This window comes from Topomyia yanbarensis, chromosome 2 (genome assembly GCF_030247195.1).
Source record: "Topomyia yanbarensis strain Yona2022 chromosome 2, ASM3024719v1, whole genome shotgun sequence".
Classification (NCBI taxonomy): domain Eukaryota; kingdom Metazoa; phylum Arthropoda; class Insecta; order Diptera; family Culicidae; genus Topomyia; species Topomyia yanbarensis.
In genome coordinates, this window is record NC_080671.1 from 73,151,233 (window position 1) to 73,169,650 (window position 18,418).

The 18,418-nt window shown below is 38.5% G+C and overlaps 1 protein-coding gene across 1 annotated transcript in view; it reads right to left on the bottom strand.

The window, feature by feature from the left end:
• The window catches only part of LOC131678432 (mucin-2), a 176,665-nt gene extending 161,129 nt beyond the window's left edge, over positions 1-15,536 (bottom strand). The window contains exon 1 of the mRNA XM_058958586.1: positions 15,328-15,536. Within this exon, the coding sequence (XP_058814569.1) occupies positions 15,328-15,420 (93 nt within the window). The 5' untranslated portion in view covers positions 15,421-15,536. The remainder of the gene's footprint in view (positions 1-15,327) is intronic.
• Between the last annotated feature and the right edge of the window lie 2,882 nt (positions 15,537-18,418).

Genomic DNA, 18,418 nt, shown 5'->3' on the forward strand with positions numbered 1-18,418 from the left:
GTAGGACTACGTCTTTGTTTTCGATATGGGGGTGCACTTTGCAAATTCTAAAAAAATGGTATGTAGCGAAAAGTGGTCCAATTTTAAACGCATATAATTCAGCCATCTCACGATAAATTTTCAATTTTTTGGCATATATCGCCCCGAAATACTTCTAAAAATAGAGTTCAATAGATAAACCCAAAGATTTTTGATATCATGGCATTAAAAAACCTAGTCAAAATATCGCGCATTTACACACAGAAGGTAGCGCTTCTCAAGTCCAGCACGACAGATTTGTGCACCTAGCGCGCTACGCTTCTATGAATGACGTCATCATCGACTATTTAAAGAACGTATTTGACCGGTCACGCTCAGTTGCCTGTTGAACGGCAGGCAGAGCAGATCACTGCGCTGTGTGTTTTTCTTTTATAGCCAGTGTAGCTGAGTTAGAAGTCCGTTACACTGGCTGTGGAGGTACGCTACTCAGTGCCGTCTAACAGGCGACTAAGTATGTCCGTTCAAACACTATGCTTTCTTTTGTATTGTGCTCGTTTCCAGCCCACTTTTATGTACAATCTCGAACACAATTATTCGTATATAAAATCGCTTATACATGAGCTCGAATTTGCAAGCACTGTTTACATATTGAGATATTCACCGAAACGTGCACGCCGCTCCAACTGCTTCCTAAATGCCGCTGTAAGGTTGCCAGTAAATTTTTGGTTTAACTAGCACATGTATTTGCTATTTGCGTTTAAAATTAAGTAATGTAGTGGTAGTAATAAGCCACCCATTTTGGTTTAAACGCAAGGAAAGTTTTTAAAACAGGATTTGATTAATTAGTTTAACTCATTTTACCAATTTTATAAATTCTGTAATTTAAAATGGAGTTTTTGAATTATACGGAACGTGGTGAATTTGGCACCACTTGTAACTGGTATAGACAACCTGCAAAAAGTGTTCCATAAAGCAGGGCTCACTTACTAAAAAAGAAAGGACCTGATAATCAAGAAGGTTTGGTTCAATATGTAACATTCGATGTGGATTGGTTGTGCTTAAATTATATGTAAGAAATATAATTGATTTATTATTGTACTAGGAAAATAAACATTTCACATAAAGTAGTATAGTCCTACGTCTACACTTTGGGCAACCCCATAGGGCTGCCCCTTGTAGTTTGTCAATCCAACTAATGTTGGTACTTCCTCCCTTCTCCTTTCCTTCCGCTCAAGAAATGATAAGAAGACACTTCAAGGCACGAATCCCCGCCTACATACGGGGAACGTTCTATTTGAGCCAATATATTCTGATTCCTGAATAGTGCAGGACTCCTTCGATCTAATGTGTTTATGGCTTCATATAGTAGTTATATCGAATAAACTGTAACCCGATATTGTCTGGCCCGGTTGTATCTTCCCCAGATTTTGTCTTTTTAACCCGATTTTGGCAAGCTGATGAATTTGACCTAATGGAGTCCAAAACTATTGAAATTGGTTACTGTTACTGTTACTTGGATTCCAAAGGGTTGTTTGTCGTTTTAGATGGGTCATTCATAAACTGCGAATATGTCTCGATTTTGTCAGTGTTTCTATTTAATCAGCTTAAAATACACCATGAGGCTGATAAAAACAATTCATATCCCATTACATGTTTGGTATCAAGCAAACACTCTTGTTAACAGCTTCCATCGAAACTTAAAATTGATGTTCTTACTTGGGATTGATTTCGTGGTGAAAATTTATGTATCGATCATAAACTCATTATAAGTAAATTATATCACATTATTTTGATTACACAGTGAAGACAAATTTTATTTGGTCCCTTGGTGTATTCTAGGCTGCAAAATAGGGATGCTGTTTTTCTAATTATTTAGTAAAAATTTTCCTGGAGGGCCTTCTAATGAAAAATAAAAAAAATAGTATTTTTATTAAACTCAAGAAAGAACTTACTCGAATTTAGCTTGGCTCGTCTACTAGTGCCCATGAGGCTGACAAAACCGAGGGTAGACAAAATCAAGGGCAGACAAAATCGAGGGCTGATAGAGTCTAGAGATTCGAAGAGGTGGTTGATAGTATTTCTCGGTACACCATTGACTACATAATACCATTCGTTCGTGTTTAAATTATCAAATTCCACGCATTTTTTCGTATACTGTTATATTAATTTGTTTCGTCCTATAACACTTATGTCAACCGCAAAAATAGTGTATACAGTTCGCCACATTAAGAATATATACATTTTTGTGCGCGAGAGATTCGCTGTGTGTGTAAAAAACTCACCAAAAACGTGCTATACATACATAAAAATATACTCAAAAGCAAGCTCCTAACTTTCGAGACGACAATCGGCGCGAAAGCACGTTTCGGTTTTGAGAAATAAAACACAAATTAACGCGGATTGTTAAAATCATAAACTAAAGTGACGCAAAAAACAATGTTCATATGTAGCTAGGAGACACTTGACAATGAGAATGACTTGTCAGCAGAGTCACTCATATAATTCTCATTATCAGCACAAGCCACATGACCAAAATTAGCATTAGAACAAACAAGGCAGTGCGGTTACGAACTTGTGGAGAAGTTTTCCTCGGCGAAGAAAAAAAAACACACACAAAGCGTTGACTCTATACATGCAGCACCAACCCTGCGTAGCAAGTGAAAGACGTGTGGAAATTATTAACAATTTTCTCATTACCGCGTAGAGGTTTCCCGGCTTCCTTTTTGGGGGAAGTTTTCGACCATTGAATAGGTACCGGGAGAAAACTTCGAAAAAGTCACGCCCCACCCCAAATTGAAATAAATCTTGTTTTGCTATTTTCCTAAATTTCGTTAGGAGACCTACTTATCGCACACCGCGCCGCCAATTAAAGCTTCAGCATTTTCACTGCTTTCCAAGCCGATCTGCTTCCGATCCCGGAACAAAGGATGGAGGAAGAGTGGATCGGAAAGCGGTTGGAGGGTCGATGTTTTCTTATTTCGGATGCTGCGAATGTAGGCAGCAGTTCGACTGACTGGATGGCGGTACGCTTCATTCCCGTGCGCACATCGAGAGGCGTCCATGTTTGCCAACCATCATTGACGTGTATCTGATTTGGTGAGATTGAATCGATGAACGGTACCTGCCAAACAAATAGGTTTTCCATCGCACGTCCGATTGGCTTCCGATTATTTTTCGGTGATTGATCGTGGCATTTTTTGTTTTGTTCGGCCAATCTTGTACTGACCTGATATCGGCGTGATTTACTGACGCCGCTGCTGCTGTTGGTGCGAATCGAGCCCTGATTGTTACCTTCACTTTCACTGACGGTGAACCAGATCGGAGAGCTTCGGTTGAATCCCTTATTTGCTTGGTGTACATAGGTAATTGCATTTTCTCTCTCTCTCTCGACTCTCAAGTGTGGCGATAGAATCAATTTCCAAACGCCGCTATCCTGTTTGCAGCCTTCGAACAATTGCTTTGATCGATGCACGCAATTGACGGAATATTGATATGTAATTACAATCGCTACAAAGTGGACGGTTATATTTGAATAGCTCATCAGTGCACCGGTTCGAGTGTGTGTGCAGTGAACCGCAGCTGGGAAGGAAATAGGAAACTGCATTCAATTGATAAATATAGATAATTGGGGAAACGTTTCACCTTGGGAGTAAACGGTGTGTGGTTTTCAGAAGGCAAGCTCCTCAACTAAAAGATGTATTGCCGATTTAATCCATTTGGCTTCGGCCAGTGCGCAAGATAAGTAATTTTAAGGCAATTTCTCTTTTTCTAATCGCCAAATAAAATATCTACGGAAATGCTTTAACTTACCAATTATAATGAGTGAATTTGTATATTGTTTCGCCCAACCTGAAGGAGGATTTAAATTTTACCTTAGGGTGCATTTGAAATCAACTTAATTTGTTTCTGTTCACTCAAAACATATGTCCTTTAAATTATATTTCCAAACAATGCGGAATTTAAGTCATCAGTTTATTTCCCTACAAATATGTGCTTCAAATGTAAGAGGAAGAACGTTTAAAATAGGAAGTCTAGTACGATCGACTTGCGAAAGGCTTCAAAGCTATTTAACCAAAGATTCAAAGATTGAAAGTATGGAATGACGTGAATCGAAATATGGAACGACGAAACTGACAATGTTCGATAGAGGCATGACACAAAATACACTGATAAATTATTATCGTTTCGTATTACGGAGTTGTAATGGTTTGAAGTTAGTGTTGGTTTCCATCTCCAATTCTACGCCCTTTTTCATCTGAATTCAAACAAAAGATTTAATCCCAGCATCCGACCAATACTCGGTGCTGTGTGACATACGACTGGACCTGTATTACTCTCGAAAGAGAAGGTGTAATTGATACGGTGAAAATCGCACTGATACGTCGTACAGTTTTCGGACAGGTGCTTATGGAGCATCACTTTCGTTTGGTCCATCGAAAATCGCGTTGATTGAAAACGAAAGTTTTCGCTTTGTCGTGGTTGAAAATTGGTTCATTGGTCTTACTGGTGCGCATGATACACGCTACTGTCTTGTACATGAAATATTTTGGGTGCGTTCTCAGCTTTCCAATGGCGTATAATTGAATTCGATCAGTGGTTGCCATTCCCAGTGTAAATGTAATTTTTATATTCCTAGCACCAAACCCAAAAAAAAGTTTCGTGGAGCCCCAAGCCTTACAATTAGTAGGAATACTAACTTTATATTGCTATATCTCTACTTTTCCCAAACAGATCCTTAAAATTATAACACCACTATCAAGTTTGTAGATGGGTTTACTACCCATGATCGCATAGTTGTCCCGTTTTCTATGGGATTTCCTATCTTTATGGGACTGATATGCGATCATGGGCAGTTTAGATATTGAAAATCGGTTAATATTATGACATGGAATTATCCCGTGGCATGTTTGCTTTACTCACAATGTATACAATGGACAACGCCTTTTCCAACATTGTTAATATCCCAGCGGAACAGGAGCGTTGCAGGCATACAGTACATAACGTTGGTTAAAAAAACATGTCACAAGAAAGTTGAATCAGCCTGTAATATTAAACGATTTTCAATCTTGGAGCTTCTAAACACATCTACAAACTTGAGCTTTTAGGATCTGTTGAAAAATAGTGGTGATATAGGAATTCAAATTAAAAACATTCCATGAGCACGTACCCGACAATAAAATATGACCATCGCCGATCCGAACAAAACTTTACAGTTGTGTTTGGTTTCTGAATCTCCATAAGTTCCTCTGGCAATTAGAACATTTTGACGCAAGAGCTATTTTTGAAAAGGGCGTAGAAGTTTTTTGTACACATAATTTTCCTAAAAAAATTGTACAACAAAGCTATCTGAAAAAGAGTTATAGGGCATGAAAACTCTTGCACGAAAACAATATGTACACTGAAAAAAATGGTTTGATATTTTTTAATGAACCAGAGAATTTATGGTCGAAAATTTAATTACGAGAAAACCCATTCTTCATTTTTTATTTTTCGACAGCAAAGATTTGAACATAACCTTAACATTTAAAATGTAATTGCATCATGGAGAACTTTTGCGTGAAAAATTCTAATGATAACTTTAAACATGTTATAAAATTTCATACAAATTGAAAAAAAAAAACAATTGCATTTTAAAATATGATTCTAAATGTCATCATCCAAATACACTAAAAAAATCTTTTTCTTGCTTAAAATGATAAACATTTGATTATTGATAGCTTATGTAAGGGGAACGCGTTTTTACTGCATTTTTAAAATCGAATATCTCACAAACTAACACTTTTTGGAAGATTCTAGTTAGAAGAACATTGATTAGAAATGACATTTAGAATTTCATTTTATAATAAAATTATAGTTTAGCCAGTCAACTTGCATGAAATTGAAAAACATGTTTAAAGTTGTCGATAGAAAAACTATTGGACAGAGAGTTTCTACATAATACAATTACATTTAAAATGTTCTCTCTCTCTCTCTTTAGATTTAGTAGACTAAAAATAAGGAAGAGTTTTTTGTAATTTACCTTCTTAACAAAAAAATTTGCTTTTGTCAAAATTGTCACAACTTTTTTAAGTGTATATTTTATTCGTAGAGAAGTTTCCATTATCTGTAACTCTTTCTCAAATAGTCTTACTGTATTAAAAACGGTAATCGATCATTTATTTTTAAATGCTGCATGCGAAAACATCGCCCTTGTAAAAATTGCTCGTTAGTCAAAATTATCTCCTGATTGACTGTGGATAATTTCCCAGGCCAGTGAAACATTGCAAAGTTCCATCGGAATCGAAGATGCTCGGTCACGACTTTAAAAATTTTCGGACCGATCTTCGTGGAATGTCTCATTAGCGTTCCCACTAATTTTGATGGTTGGTGTTTAAAGTATTAATATGAAATCCGAAATTTCGATAAAATCTCCTTTTTCCTTTTTCAAATATATGGTTGTTCAATTTAGTTCCCGCATTTTTACATATTTAAAAATAGTTTCTGTTAACCATACAATAGGCGAATTTCGCGCCAAATCGTATTCAGAGTTGGCAGCACCCTCTCAGATTATGATGAAACTTTCTGTACATGTGAACTTTGTCACAAAAAGCCACTTTGCATACTTTGTTTTTCCAAAAATGATCTAGATTGTCTTTTGAAAAGAGTCAAACTTTTTTAACTATTTTTTTCAACTGGCTATGGATTTGTCTAAAAATGACAAATACTACAAAAATATGTTGTAGGAGTGATTTTAATAAAATTAGTTAAAGTTTTGAATAAAAATATTAAAAACATTCTTCATCGACTTCTACACTGAAAAAATCGATTTTAAAAATGCAAAATTGATTTACAAAAAAACCGTCTTTGATTTGGATGAAATTTTATTCCAAGATAGATAATTATGTTCCCTACCTATTGTCAAAAATTCAAGTTGGGCACTTTTAAGGAAAAAAAGTTATTTGAAAAAAGCTTTTCCTTGCCTAAACTGAATTTATTTTTCAGTGAATTTTTATCATAAACTAAACCAGTGAAAGTCATAATCATCTCAGAATTCAATGCTAGTTGCCTTGATACATGAAACAAATATCAGTAACGAATTTGGTCTATATTCATAACAAACTTGAATAAGGGCAAAAATACGCCATTTAACATCATCGATATATGCGAGATTTAACTCAATATCACTTGGCCGTGTACGAAGAAGTTTCTTGTCTATGTACCCGCCCGAGAAGTAGAGATTGATGGTGTAGTCTCCAACAGCGGCCTTAATTGCGAAGTATGGGCTTCGCTCCTTCAAGAATCCTTTGCTTCGGCCAGTGAAAATTCCTGTTCGCAAGCAATTGCGTTCAGGAAAAATCAAGCAGTATATGAAAACAACTTATTTTCCATCAGCCTCATTTCGAACCTTTCGCCGAATCTGCTCTTCCAAACTTTGATCTTTTGGACGGGGCTGGTGTACCTGTTCGCCTTTTTGTGCCGTTAGGCATGAGCTGCCGTTGTTGCAAACAAATGGGCCTATAGCAACTTATTGTAGGAAGAAAGCACGCTGTGGAAAATGCGGAGAGAATCATGAAAAGTTTTCCTACTGTTGAGAGACTTCGCATGATCTCTCCACATATCCCGCATATAAATTATGTGGGGACACAATGAAACATTCTTTTAAGGAACGCTCCAATAATGCAAAAGAGCGCTACGCCACCGACAACGACAAATTTCTACATTTCCTTGTACATTAAAGAACAAGAGTCTGAGCATCCCATTGTGAGAAGATTTTCTAATGTGCCTATAAATTTCCGAAAGAGGAAAATCAGTTTTCTCTCCTAAGCTTCCTCGTAAAGGCCTGATAGTGTCCCTTGAAGGGTACCGTCATAAAACCGAAGTAAGTGGTTTCTGGTCTCGGTAATCTTAGAAACTAGCAGGAATTTCAGCATGGGACATGAAAAACCCCAAGTGACCTTATTTTTCAGTCCCTATATTTTCCCCCAGGTTTTACACAATGCATTTGCATTACAATTAAAGGTCAGACGAAACGAGTACCCGACGCGAACAATCGTGAACAGTCTCCTACTTCGTGGTGGGCAGAGATTGCTTAGAATTATACGCGAAAGGGACTTTTGAGCGTCGGATCGCCCAAATGTTTCCCAATATACGCGACGCTACAAATGCAAATAAAAAACTTCATGAAACCCGAAAAACGCGATTATTGGCACCGGTCCGTCGACGGATTAACGGACAGATCATCAGAGAAACAATGTTTTCGTGTATTCAATTCATCCTGAGATTAGAATACACGGAACGTTCGTCGTATGATGACAGCTATGCATCGATTTTATACTAATCATTATGACAGTAGTGGTGAGTGCAATCATAAAAGAGGCTGTGCTGCCAACATTTTCGCCACAAAATTGATGGTTTTATATTTACCTATAACCGACCATACCCACATCGTTACAGTTACAGGAGTCTCTCCGTTTGATGGAGCATGGAAAGAACTCTTTGTATTTCCTGGGGAAAACATAGGAGTTTTTGAGTACTTTATCTGAAAAATCATAGCAGATTACCTTAATTTGAATTCTTTCGCAGTTCCTCCATTCCGGATAATGAGGAGGCGGACACTTGGATTAGAATGATAATGAGAATGTGGACATTTAGGCATTAGTAGGTGATATTTGTGAAAGATCGCGTAGCTTCAACGAGATTTTGAATATTTCTTCTCAGAGGACGCTCGAAAATTGGTAAATTTTGTGAAGCGATAGAAGTTCAGGAATTCCAAAGGTATCAACAAACCTTGGTCCAAGAGAATGGAATCATTCGGGTGATATCTCAGGTCATTTACAATCATCGGAGATCTACGCTCCGGTCCATGTCCGGCGTATTGAGGTCGTGGAGAGCGATCTGTGCGCTTGTGGTGGCGGTTATCGCGATACTAATCACGTTGTCTGGTCGTTCACTAAGCGTTCTAGTACCAGATCTCCGTAAAACGAATCCCTTCGTCAACGTTCCAGTCCGGTCCGAGATGCCACACCAAATTCGTTACTGATATTTTTGCATGTATCAGGCAACTAGCAGTTGGGAAATTGGATTCTCAGATGATTATGACTTTCATTAGTTCAGTTTTCGATAAAAATACACTGAAAAATATTCAGTTTCGACAAGGAAAAGTTTTTTTCAAATAACTTTTTTTCCTTAAAAGTGCCCAACTTGAATTTTTGACGGTAGGTAGGGAAAATAATTACCTATTTTGGAACAAAATTTCATCCAAATCAAAGATGGGTTTCTTTGTAAATCGACTTTAAAATCGATTTTTGTCAGTGTAGAAGTCGACGAAGAATTTTTTCAATATTTTTATTCAAAAAATTGACTAATTTTGTAAAAATTACCCCTTCTAAAAAATTTTGTAGGATTTGTCATTTTTAGACTATAGCCATTTGAAAAAATTGGTATAAAAAGTTTGACCCTTTTCAAAGGACAGTCTAGATCCTTTCTGGAAAAACAAAGTATGTAAAGTGGCTTTTTGTGACAAAGTGTTTATGTACAGAAAGTTTCATTAAAATCTGAGAGGGTGCTGCCAACATTTGTTCGAGTTGCGAAATTCGTCAATAAGCAAAAGCGAGTGGTCGGAACCGACAAAAAGTTAAGTCACGGTAAACTTCCACACTAAGCATTTGCAACGTTGTTTTTGGTCCCTGCCGACACCGTGCGATTCAGCAATACATGTGACCATATGTCACAGACGCTGATACAGTCACAATAGTCGATAAAATAAAAACACCCAGGCAGGCAGTTGGTGAGTTTCAGCATCGCAAATACTTAGTGTGGAAGTTTACCTTGACTTATCTTTTTGTCGATTCCAACAGCACGAAGTAACAAGTTACTTTACGCTTGTCCGGACATGCCGTAGACTCAGGTCAATCGCATTTCTAATGCCAAAAGATCTTGACTCCTACGGTAGCAGGCAAAGGGTTAAGTCGCCTAGTAAACTCTAAGCTTGCTCATATGACCCTCCCGCGCTTTTCTAAACTTTCTCCCTTCAACTCCTTGCTCTCCCTTGAGTACTACGGCTCCTAATATTGAAAAATATACTTCACCTTCCAGTCCCTTGCTAATTAAATGCCGTAACAACAGTTAAGACATGAGCCTTGGAAAAAACCCATGTAGCTAAATCTTGTTGAATCGCCATGCGAAAAATGCATGTGATTTTCAGATAACAAAAAGTTAATTAAAATTGGTGAAAGACCATGCTGATGCAGCTTCTCTAAAAGAGCGTTTATAGAAAATGAGTCAAAAGAATTCCTAATAACCAAAAACGCAGATACCATCTGCTTCGTATTAGAATGGATCATTTGAATTTCTGTTGAAAGCAACGCAAGGCAATTGTTTGTCCCTTTGCCTTTGAGGAAGCCAAATTGTGTATCTGACAGAAAACCGTTTGCTTAGACCCAGTTGTTGAGACGAATTGGGATCATTTTCTCGAACAACTTGCGCACGCAGGTCAGCATTTCAATCGGTCGATACGAATTGTGGTCGGAGCATGGTTTTCACAGTCTTGGAATGGTGATCTTTTGCCTCCAGTCTTGAGGGACAACGTTACTCACACGGAACTCGTTAAATAAAACCCATTTTTGCTGAGTCAGGTAGATTGTTCAACAAGTTGAATTGGATTCTGTCCACCACTGGACCGTTATTGTTGCATCGAAAACAGTCATTTGTTTGCGGTATAGCGAGGGGACGGGATGCACTTCTATGCCGGTAGAGTCTATGCAGACTTTGACAAAATAGAACCCATGTAGCCGAAACGCAACACAGTATGAAATAAGGATTTGTGCCCTCCTGTACAAAGACTGGTTTTTACTAACAAATTTTCACCCTAACGAGAAATTTTGGTTTTTACCAAATTTTCCTCCTTAGGGTGAAATATAGCATAGTGCTTTCGCATAGGCCTGCTAAGCCAAGACAAGTTTCGGTTTCACTGTGTCTCATCGGCATAAACAGAACTTCTGCTCGAACGGGACATTACGTTTGATCAGTCGTTCGATTGAAACACAAAGTGTGTTTCAGTTTTAAGGGATTTGCGTCAAGCTGGCGCTAATCTATTCCGACAATAAGTTAGTGTTGGTTTCTGATGAGGCGAAGCCGAAACGCAACACAGTAAGAAAATAGAATATCCAGCAATTTGAGTATTCCACGTTTTCATTTGTATTATTTTGCTTGCACATACGTCAGGCAGTCCCCAAAGATTGCTCATCGATGTTTCACTCTTAAACCCGCCGACGAACTAGCGCCAAAAACTGCGTTCTTTGGTTTTCATTTTGGTTTTCAATATCGCGTACTTCCTCAAGTTGTCGGGCTTTCCAAGCCTCATGAATTCTTTATGCGCGTACAAGTCCGTTTGGTATGCTTTGATTTTCTGAATCACATTAAGTTAAAACAATGCAGTGAAATTCACCTAACAGTGGTGTAGTGGATTCTGGTATCATTTATCACACGTGGTTTTTGAATTTGCTCAATCGATTGGCAGAGGATACAAGATACGTAAACAGACCGTCATTTGTTCGAATATCGATAACAATACATTTTCCGATGAAGCATTTATACAGGACCGACGTAGCTATTTTCACCCGAGTGGGTAGTACGATATGCATTAGTAAAAATTTGTGGCATTTTCGCAATATACACGCTTGTATCAAAAATACATCATTCGCAATGCGTTTGTTCGTATTCAATCTGCCCGCATGTTGGCTAATGGAAAGACATTCCAACAGGCTCAATGTAGGTCGATTTGAATATTTTCCCGATGGCAACAATAATGCCGATAAGTAACCGTTTCGTTACAAATTATACCCATCTAATACCAGCGGTCCCTGGATGGTCTACTTCCGGACCAAAGATAAGCCAATTAACTTCATCAATATATCGCGTGATCTAACTAAACAACAAGCGGTCGTCAACGAAGAGCAGGTGCGGATCCAAAAAAAAAATTTCGGGGGCGTCTGACATTGCGATTTTAAAATAAACATTGCGCAATTCGTAATACGCAATAACCTTAATTAATGAGTACAAGTTTTGTTAGTCAAATTTGGTGTGGAATGATATTGAGTTTGTAACTAATATAAAATTGAAACTAATTTAAAATTTCTCAACATGTAAAAATATTTCGACACACAGGACCCTTCCCCTGGATCCACCATTGACGAAGAAGTATCTTGTTTACATGCCCGCTCGGGAAGTAGAGATTGATGGTGTAGTCTCCGAACGGGGCCTTCATTGCGAAGATCTACTTAAGCTTGGGGTTTTCTCCTTTTCACTGCAACAGGCAGTGAAAATTCTGGATTGCGAGCAATTTCATTCAGCGGGAATCGAGAGGTATATGAAAACAACTTTTTTCCATCAGCCTCATTTCGGGCCATGCGCCGGATCTACTCTTCCAAACATTGTTCTTTTGAACTGGATTCGTCTAGCTGTTCGCATTTGTGTCGTTGCAAACAGTTGAGCTATACAGCTACTCACTGTAGACACAAGGCACGGTGTGGAAGACGCGAAAATAATCAAGGAAAGTATTCTTCCTCTGACCTTTTGACATATCCCGCATGCAAATTATGTGGGGATAAATTTCTATGCTCCCTTGATCACTAAAGAGCGACAATCCTATTGAGGGAACATCTTTTAATGCGCCTATAAATTTTCTAAAGAGAAAAATTGTTTCCTCTCCCCAGCTTCCTCGTAAAGGTCTGAGAGTGTACCTTGATGGGCATCCAAACATAGTAACTCGAGGAAGTGCTGTTATAAAACCAAAGTAAGTGGCTCCTGGCCTCGAAAATCTTAGAAATTATCAGGAATTTACATATGGGACAACAAAAAATTCAAATGTCCCTATATTTCAGCTAGAGATTCAACCTAGTACTGAACAGATGAATTACATGATATCGTGAAGTGAATCTTAAAAACCTTCAACAGTGAAAACACTTTTGAAGCAGTTTTCTAGGCCCTCCTTGAGAGATCGTATCATTCAATGGCTAATTCACCGAAAGAAGTCACGGATTTGATCACCGTTGGCAGAAGATGATACACGACCTGGTTAACTTCCGACGTAGAAGAATGATAACATTATTCGCCTGGACCGAGAAAACACTATAAAGGGACGTTTTTTTGAGATCAAAATGTGCTAGTCTTTAGATCATTAAAAGGAGGAGTAAGTTTCAGCGTGAAAAAACACTTTTTTTCCGAATTGTTTAAAACTTTGCGTGAAGCAAATTTATTGAAACTTTTGTACATTATAATGTATCAATTCAGCAACATGCTGTAATTTTTTCTATGCAAAAATATCGACAAACGACTCGGTGACGAAGCTTTTTGTACATCGTCTCTGGAAAATACATGATTTGCAGTGTTACCTGCCATTCAAAATCTACTTAACCGATTTCTTTCAAACTCTGCACACACATTCTATGTTAAAAATACCTAACCACTACGTTGAGTTTTAGGGATATTTTTTCATTTTTCGAATTTTTCGATATTTTTCATTAAAATGAGTAAAAAACCCTCTTAATTAAAAATTTATCTTAAAAACTCAACGTAGGGGTTAGGTATTTTTAACATAGAATGTGTGTGCAAAGCTTGAAAGAAATCGGTTAAGTAGTTTTGGAATGGCAGGTAACACCGCAAATCATGTTTTTTTTCAGAGACGTTCTACAAAAAGCTTCGTCGCCGAGTCATTTGTCGATATTTTTGCATAGAAAAATTACAGCATGCTATTGAAATAATATACTAAAATGTACAAAAGTTTTGATCAATTCGCTTCACGCAAAGTTCTAAAAAAAATTGCAAAAAAAGTGTTTTTTTTACGCTGAAACCCTTACCCCCCTAAACCTTTGCTCGGTACCAGGTATTGAAGATATCGCTTGTCAAATACATTCGACATTAAAAAAAATTCTTCGCGGTCATTTTTTAACCGTGTTTTCACTCTGAAACCCTTAACCCCCTCCTCCCCCCCCCTTGAGAGACACCACGGAGGACTAGGGTTACTACTCAGAAACACAAATCGTGTTTTCGTTTTTTGGAGCCAGGATCCATCTGGCGCTAGCTTAGTCCTGTCACTAAGTTCGTGTCGGATTCTGATGAGAGGAAGTCGAAACGCAAGTTTCATAACTAATTCAAATATGGTGGTCGTCGACTATACTACCCATAATAGCAAGTCAGTCCCATGTAGATAGGGAATCCCATAGAACATGGGACTGACTTGCGATTATGAGCAGTATACCCAAGTAACAATTAAATTTTTATAGCACGCTACAAGTTCAATCTAAGTTTTATGAGTGGCCACAAAACCACTATAAAACCTTAATTGTTACTAGGGTAGGTCTCGTCGTATTAGATAATGCGATTATTTGTGATTAAAATGTAGCTTAGGTTGACATTAGTCACCAATATTCAATTTCACGATATTGACCTCACAGTACTGATACTGTTCGACAAATTGACCCAGGCCAAAAGATTCTTTTTTTTATTCCAACCCAAAAACACGTAGTTGAGTGTTACAGCGTTTAAATTTAAATCCTCGTGTATATGGTGGATAGCAAAATCGAGTTTTGGCTACATTCTCTAGCATTGCGTACTTGCAATGTTGGCATTGAGCAATTAATATCACCAAACGGAGATGTGGAATCTGTTACGACGATACATACATAAACTACCGCCAAGATGTCCTTCATGATATTTTTGTTACAAAAGGTTAGGCCGACCCATTCCTTCCTTGAGAACAAAACACAATGCGGTACTATTCAACAGACACCTCTTTGCACATTTAAAGGACAATTCATCACCTATCGGTTCTGTGAATAGACAGCACATTACTATAAACCTCGTCTCGAAACCGCTAAGGAAAACTCAATCAAACCATAATGACAACTCCAAAAGCTGCATCCAGTACCTCAAAATATACAGCATGAACCAACAGCAAGAAACAAGGAGGAACCTCTGATTGCGATCAACAAAGCAGCTTTAACGATGACGATATGCGCGTTCAACAGATTCTGATGGATTTATTTCTTCCATCTTTTAAAAGATCCGCGGTTTCGTAAAGCTAACGCATTGAGTCGTGTCAAATAAACAAATTATAAAAAATGGTTTGATTTAAAAGGGCTGAATCCGTACAATCGATATTCAAGTAAGAATTCATCTATGGCAAGGCTCGTCAGTAATTAAAGCCCCGGGGCACGGCGCGGATCCAGACGGCCCTAGCTATAATGCAATACAGTAATCCCGTTTAAAAAAATAGTATTAAGTAAAGTATTTCTGACCCCAGATAGAACGCGCATGAAGCAAAAATAAACTATCGAAGCATACAATATTCACTCTTCAGCTTCTACTCACCATCGGTCTAATTGTGCTGGGACATCTGTAAAAATCACTTCCCGCGGTCAGACTCTGCAGATATTTTTTGTTGGTCCCGTAGATGGATTCCATGTTGCTCGTTGGTGCGCCTTGCTTCAGCTGACCGGTTGGATCCTAGAGAATTTAACTTCTCTCCCGGACTTCGCACCGCAATATGCGCTTACAAAAGTCAGTAAAAACTGTTGACGTTCGCTGACAAATGGTTTGCCGGATGAATTATGACGTTGGTTGTTTTTTTTTTCTATTACTTTCGGACCAGTGGCATTCGCTATTCTAAATACGAGAACCAGCTGTCTGAGACCGAAAATCACATTCACATATCACTTCGGTGGCCCAGTTTCGGTGGGATAAACAAAATCTTTTGCGCAAACATAGCTGCACCATTCGCCGGAGTTGAAAAAGCTTTATCATTCACCACTCTACTACCAGCAGCTACTTCACTTTCACTGACCAATCGAACACTTTTAGTGCACTTTTCGGGGGGCAACCCGAACGGCCACAGTCACGGGCCACATGTTCGTTCGGTGGTTGATAATTTGGATGATTTTCCACTTTTTTTTTCTGTTTAAGCGCACCGTGCATCGCCTCACGGCTGCTGTTGGATTTTTTTCAGCCCGGAAACCCACCGCCTACTCTGCCATTAGTGCGCACGGTCTTTACTGCGGATAGCGGCAATGATCTTCTCGCGGAACAGCGGCATAAGTGGCATGGCTTCAGTTCCAGCCACAGACAGTAGGGGTGTAATGGAGGCTGTTTTCGCTTTTTCTGGCCTCATTCATGGAGCGTGTTGGAGATCTGAAAGTGAAAATTGATACTATTAAATTCAATGTTTTCCCGCTGGTGTCTGAGCCAATGATAACTGATTATGCGATAAAGGCGTTCATTACGAAAATAAGTTCTCCGAACTCACGAAGCTTTGTTGTCTTGGATACCCCAGAGGAGTATTTTACAATTGATTTTTAAAAATTTAAACCATGAAACTCAATCAAAATCACAGATCAATATTGTATTATTTCAATTTAATTTGCATGCCAGCATGATTATAGATAGGTTGCATTATATCATGGCTTGAATATACTTACAAATTTACGAAAAAGTGCTACCGTCAGCAACATTAAGTAAATTACCGCTTTAAGACTGAACAAAAGCATAAATGGTACCCAAGGTGTTCTAAAATTATTCTGAATCCCAAAATGTATCGTAGTAGGGGTAGTGATGTCGGAAATTAAAAGACCGATTGAAACCCATCCTAATACCGTTGTAAATAAATGTTTGGGGTATATTCCCTGAGCGTCTCTTCGTTCCAGTTAACCGAAAGGTTAAAACCTAGGCTGTCGAAAAGGGCAGAGAAAAATTTCGCCAATGCAAAAATAAAAAAACCGCTCCAATAAGGATTCTTAAAAAGGAGCAACTTTTCAACAGCATACCGCATATTAACCACGAAATTAAATTCTCCTGCCATTTCGCGGCTTTCCAACACGTCAGGTTCAGGCTACCCGTTCTACAATAGCACGAAGGAAAATTGTAAAATTTGCAAATTTTTTCACCCCGAAAAAGGCAAAAGAAGCAAACATCCTTGCGGCAGGTAAATTGAAGTTTGATTGCTTCCGACCGGTACGATTTTATTGTGTGACCATATTGGCAAAGTTGCTGGCAAAATGGAAATGTGGTGTGGATTGGGGTTGTTAGCGCGTCGGCAAAACCTTACCCACTGGCACGGTTCGATTTGCTGGAATCGGAAAAACGGAAAAGCAAATGGGGCGCCAATTAGGAATCCAAATGGGTGAGAAAATTGTGAAACCGGAGAAAGGCGTTCGGGCATTTGCATTTGCTGCAAAAAGCTTACATTTAATCAATAGTAATCTTGAAATCCGAAAAAGAATCTTGATATCAGAAACAAACCAATTTAACGAACCGCTTAGACTGCGCCAGGGGGGTGAACTCCGACCATGTTCGCTTAATTGCGACCTCCGTCTTCAATGGAAGAGGAAACAATGCGATTGCTTTTATTACAATACGGTACGGTTCGAAATTTAAAATTCCAATGCGAAACGAAAGTGAAACCCGCCGGCCCGCCGCCAAAGTTGAGTCTGATGAGTGTTGGTAAGTAAAAATCGCTAATTGGGTGCGAGATTTACGTTTATTGCCAGTCTCAAATCGTGTTGATTTCATAGAAAGAAAATGTCAGCAACAGTGACCGAAATTTTATTTGAGAAATGTATTTCCAAAACAAATTACATCGTTGGATGCTGTCGACGTTGTAGTATGTTTTGTGAATATTCATAAATAAAGAGAGGTGAATAGCATGGGCATAGCGTAAATTGTAAAACAATTGTCTTTGTTTATTTGTTGTATCGTATTCAACAGCCACCCTGGCCCCAATGGGGTTTGCTCAAACTAATTACATTTAAAGACGGACAATATTCTAAAGGGCGAAATTATTGTGGCACCGAAAATGTCATGCCAATTTTCGTATAATGTTTAAAATCAAATCAAAATTTTAGGGTAGTTTTATACATATATTTACTTCAAAAATCAAAATAAAAGTTAATCGATGGAGCCTTGAGTGTAAAATTGAACGCATTTGTGTCATGATGCCAAATCTGGCCAAAGTAGCAGAGCTTCGTCGTGCTGCTGCAAGAACGGCAAAAGGCGCTTCTCGAGGCACTCAAATTTGTAGATCTCGCCATTTACGGTGCCCTTTGTCACGAAAGGCTCACTCCTCAGTCCGCAAGAGCAGATGGCCTGCCAAATGAGATATTTGGAGGCGAACTTCGACATTTTCTTCTTCTTAAGTTTGTCGTTCACATAGAACTTGCTCTTGCCGGTGAAAAACTCCAACCCCGGAATTTGCTTAAAATCGGTTTTATATACGTTTCGTCGTCCATCACACAGCAGCCATATTTTCTCGTAGAGCTTCGGTGCCCGAGTTTTAGCCGTCGATTGTTGCCGCTCATCGCGGTTTGGGAAGTTCCTTGTATGTATGTAGTCCAGCTCTCTTCTTTGTATTCTGGACGTAGCTCTGCGACATGCCGATCTTTTTAGCCAAATCACGGCTTGAGACGTTGGG